The sequence below is a fragment of the Etheostoma spectabile genome, chromosome 2 (genome assembly GCF_008692095.1).
Source record: "Etheostoma spectabile isolate EspeVRDwgs_2016 chromosome 2, UIUC_Espe_1.0, whole genome shotgun sequence".
Classification (NCBI taxonomy): Eukaryota; Metazoa; Chordata; class Actinopteri; order Perciformes; family Percidae; genus Etheostoma; species Etheostoma spectabile.
In genome coordinates this window covers 4,607,425-4,608,500 of record NC_045734.1, presented here as the reverse complement: position 1 = coordinate 4,608,500, position 1,076 = coordinate 4,607,425, and the positions used below count along the sequence as shown (strand labels likewise).

General features: G+C 39.4%; 2 protein-coding genes across 17 annotated transcripts in view; one reads left to right on the top strand and one right to left on the bottom strand.

Moving 5' to 3' along the window:
• LOC116705861 (zinc finger protein Aiolos) overlaps positions 1-1,076 on the top strand; it is a 59,314-nt gene that overhangs the window by 22,771 nt on the left and 35,467 nt on the right. The window lies entirely within an intron of this gene.
• The window catches only part of LOC116705922 (SWI/SNF-related matrix-associated actin-dependent regulator of chromatin subfamily E member 1), an 11,175-nt gene that overhangs the window by 8,434 nt on the left and 1,665 nt on the right, over positions 1-1,076 (bottom strand). For 8 of the 12 annotated variants that reach the window (XM_032542482.1, XM_032542461.1, XM_032542469.1 and 5 more), the window contains one exon: positions 716-820. In XM_032542482.1, coding sequence (XP_032398373.1) covers positions 716-820 — 105 coding nt within the window. The remainder of the gene's footprint in view (positions 1-715; positions 821-1,076) is intronic. The other 4 variants (XM_032542478.1, XM_032542420.1, XM_032542452.1 and 1 more) reach the window with 1 other exon arrangement.

The following is a 1,076-nucleotide window of genomic DNA, read 5'->3' as shown; positions in this document are numbered from 1 at the left end:
AAAAAGTGACTTAAAATCAAATACAAGATTCATCAAAGTAATTTCTTATCACTTCAATTAACTTGATTTAATTAATGAAAGTTTGAGGCCATGCACAAGTCAGGAACCCCACAGAGTACAATGGAATAGCGCTGACTGTGACAAAAATACAAAATAATCTCACTTACGCTGAGATTTGCCCATAATGCCATTACCAGAGTTAGCCAACCACAGCTCGCATGCAGCGACTAAATTACTGTTCAGCAGCCAGAGCCATGCAGCAGGTCTGTAATACCATGGCAACACATGATGGCATGGGTTACTTTATATATCTGTCAGAGATGCAGACTTAGGCAGGTGGAATTTAAATACACACTCTTGGCCAGTCTGCACTGTGATGGAGACCGCAGAGGGAGTTTGGAGTGATATGCATTTCAGATTCATTCTCACTGATGGAATGAGTTAGGCTTCTCAAACGGACTACTCTGCAGCATCCACTCTTTGGACAAATACTGAATATCCAATATCATGCTCTGAACAAAGCAAAGGTTGACCTTGTGAAAAGCCCAAAAGATATTGATGCTCACAGAGGTTTCTGCAGTGTCTTTCTTTGACTTAGCAAGTTGATTATTGTTTCAAACTTGAACTCTAAAAGTGAGCTGTAACAGATTTTAATTTTTCCACTTGGGTTTGCGTAACGTTTTTAGTCCCCGTTTTCTCTATATTATATCCATACCGTTACCCGACTGTTGCTGCTTTGGCTCCCTCCCAGTCTGTAGTTGTTGTAGGCCAGATGGCTGTATGGGTTGTACCCCACAAACCCGGCAGTGTTGGGCATTTGCTGATGGAAATAAATGAGACAGAAATATGAATGACAAATGACATAAAAGAGGGAAAACCCAAAGACAAAAAATTTAAAGAGACCAATGAAAAAAGCTGGTAAAATGCAAATTAAAAAAACAAACTTGCATTCATGCTGAGGCTATAAGGAAATTCAGAAGCAGTGGTGTATCAGCACATCAGTCTGTGCCACTGAAAGGGGTTGTGGATTCAACAACAAAAGATGATCTCTTATCCAAAATATCTAATTTTTATAT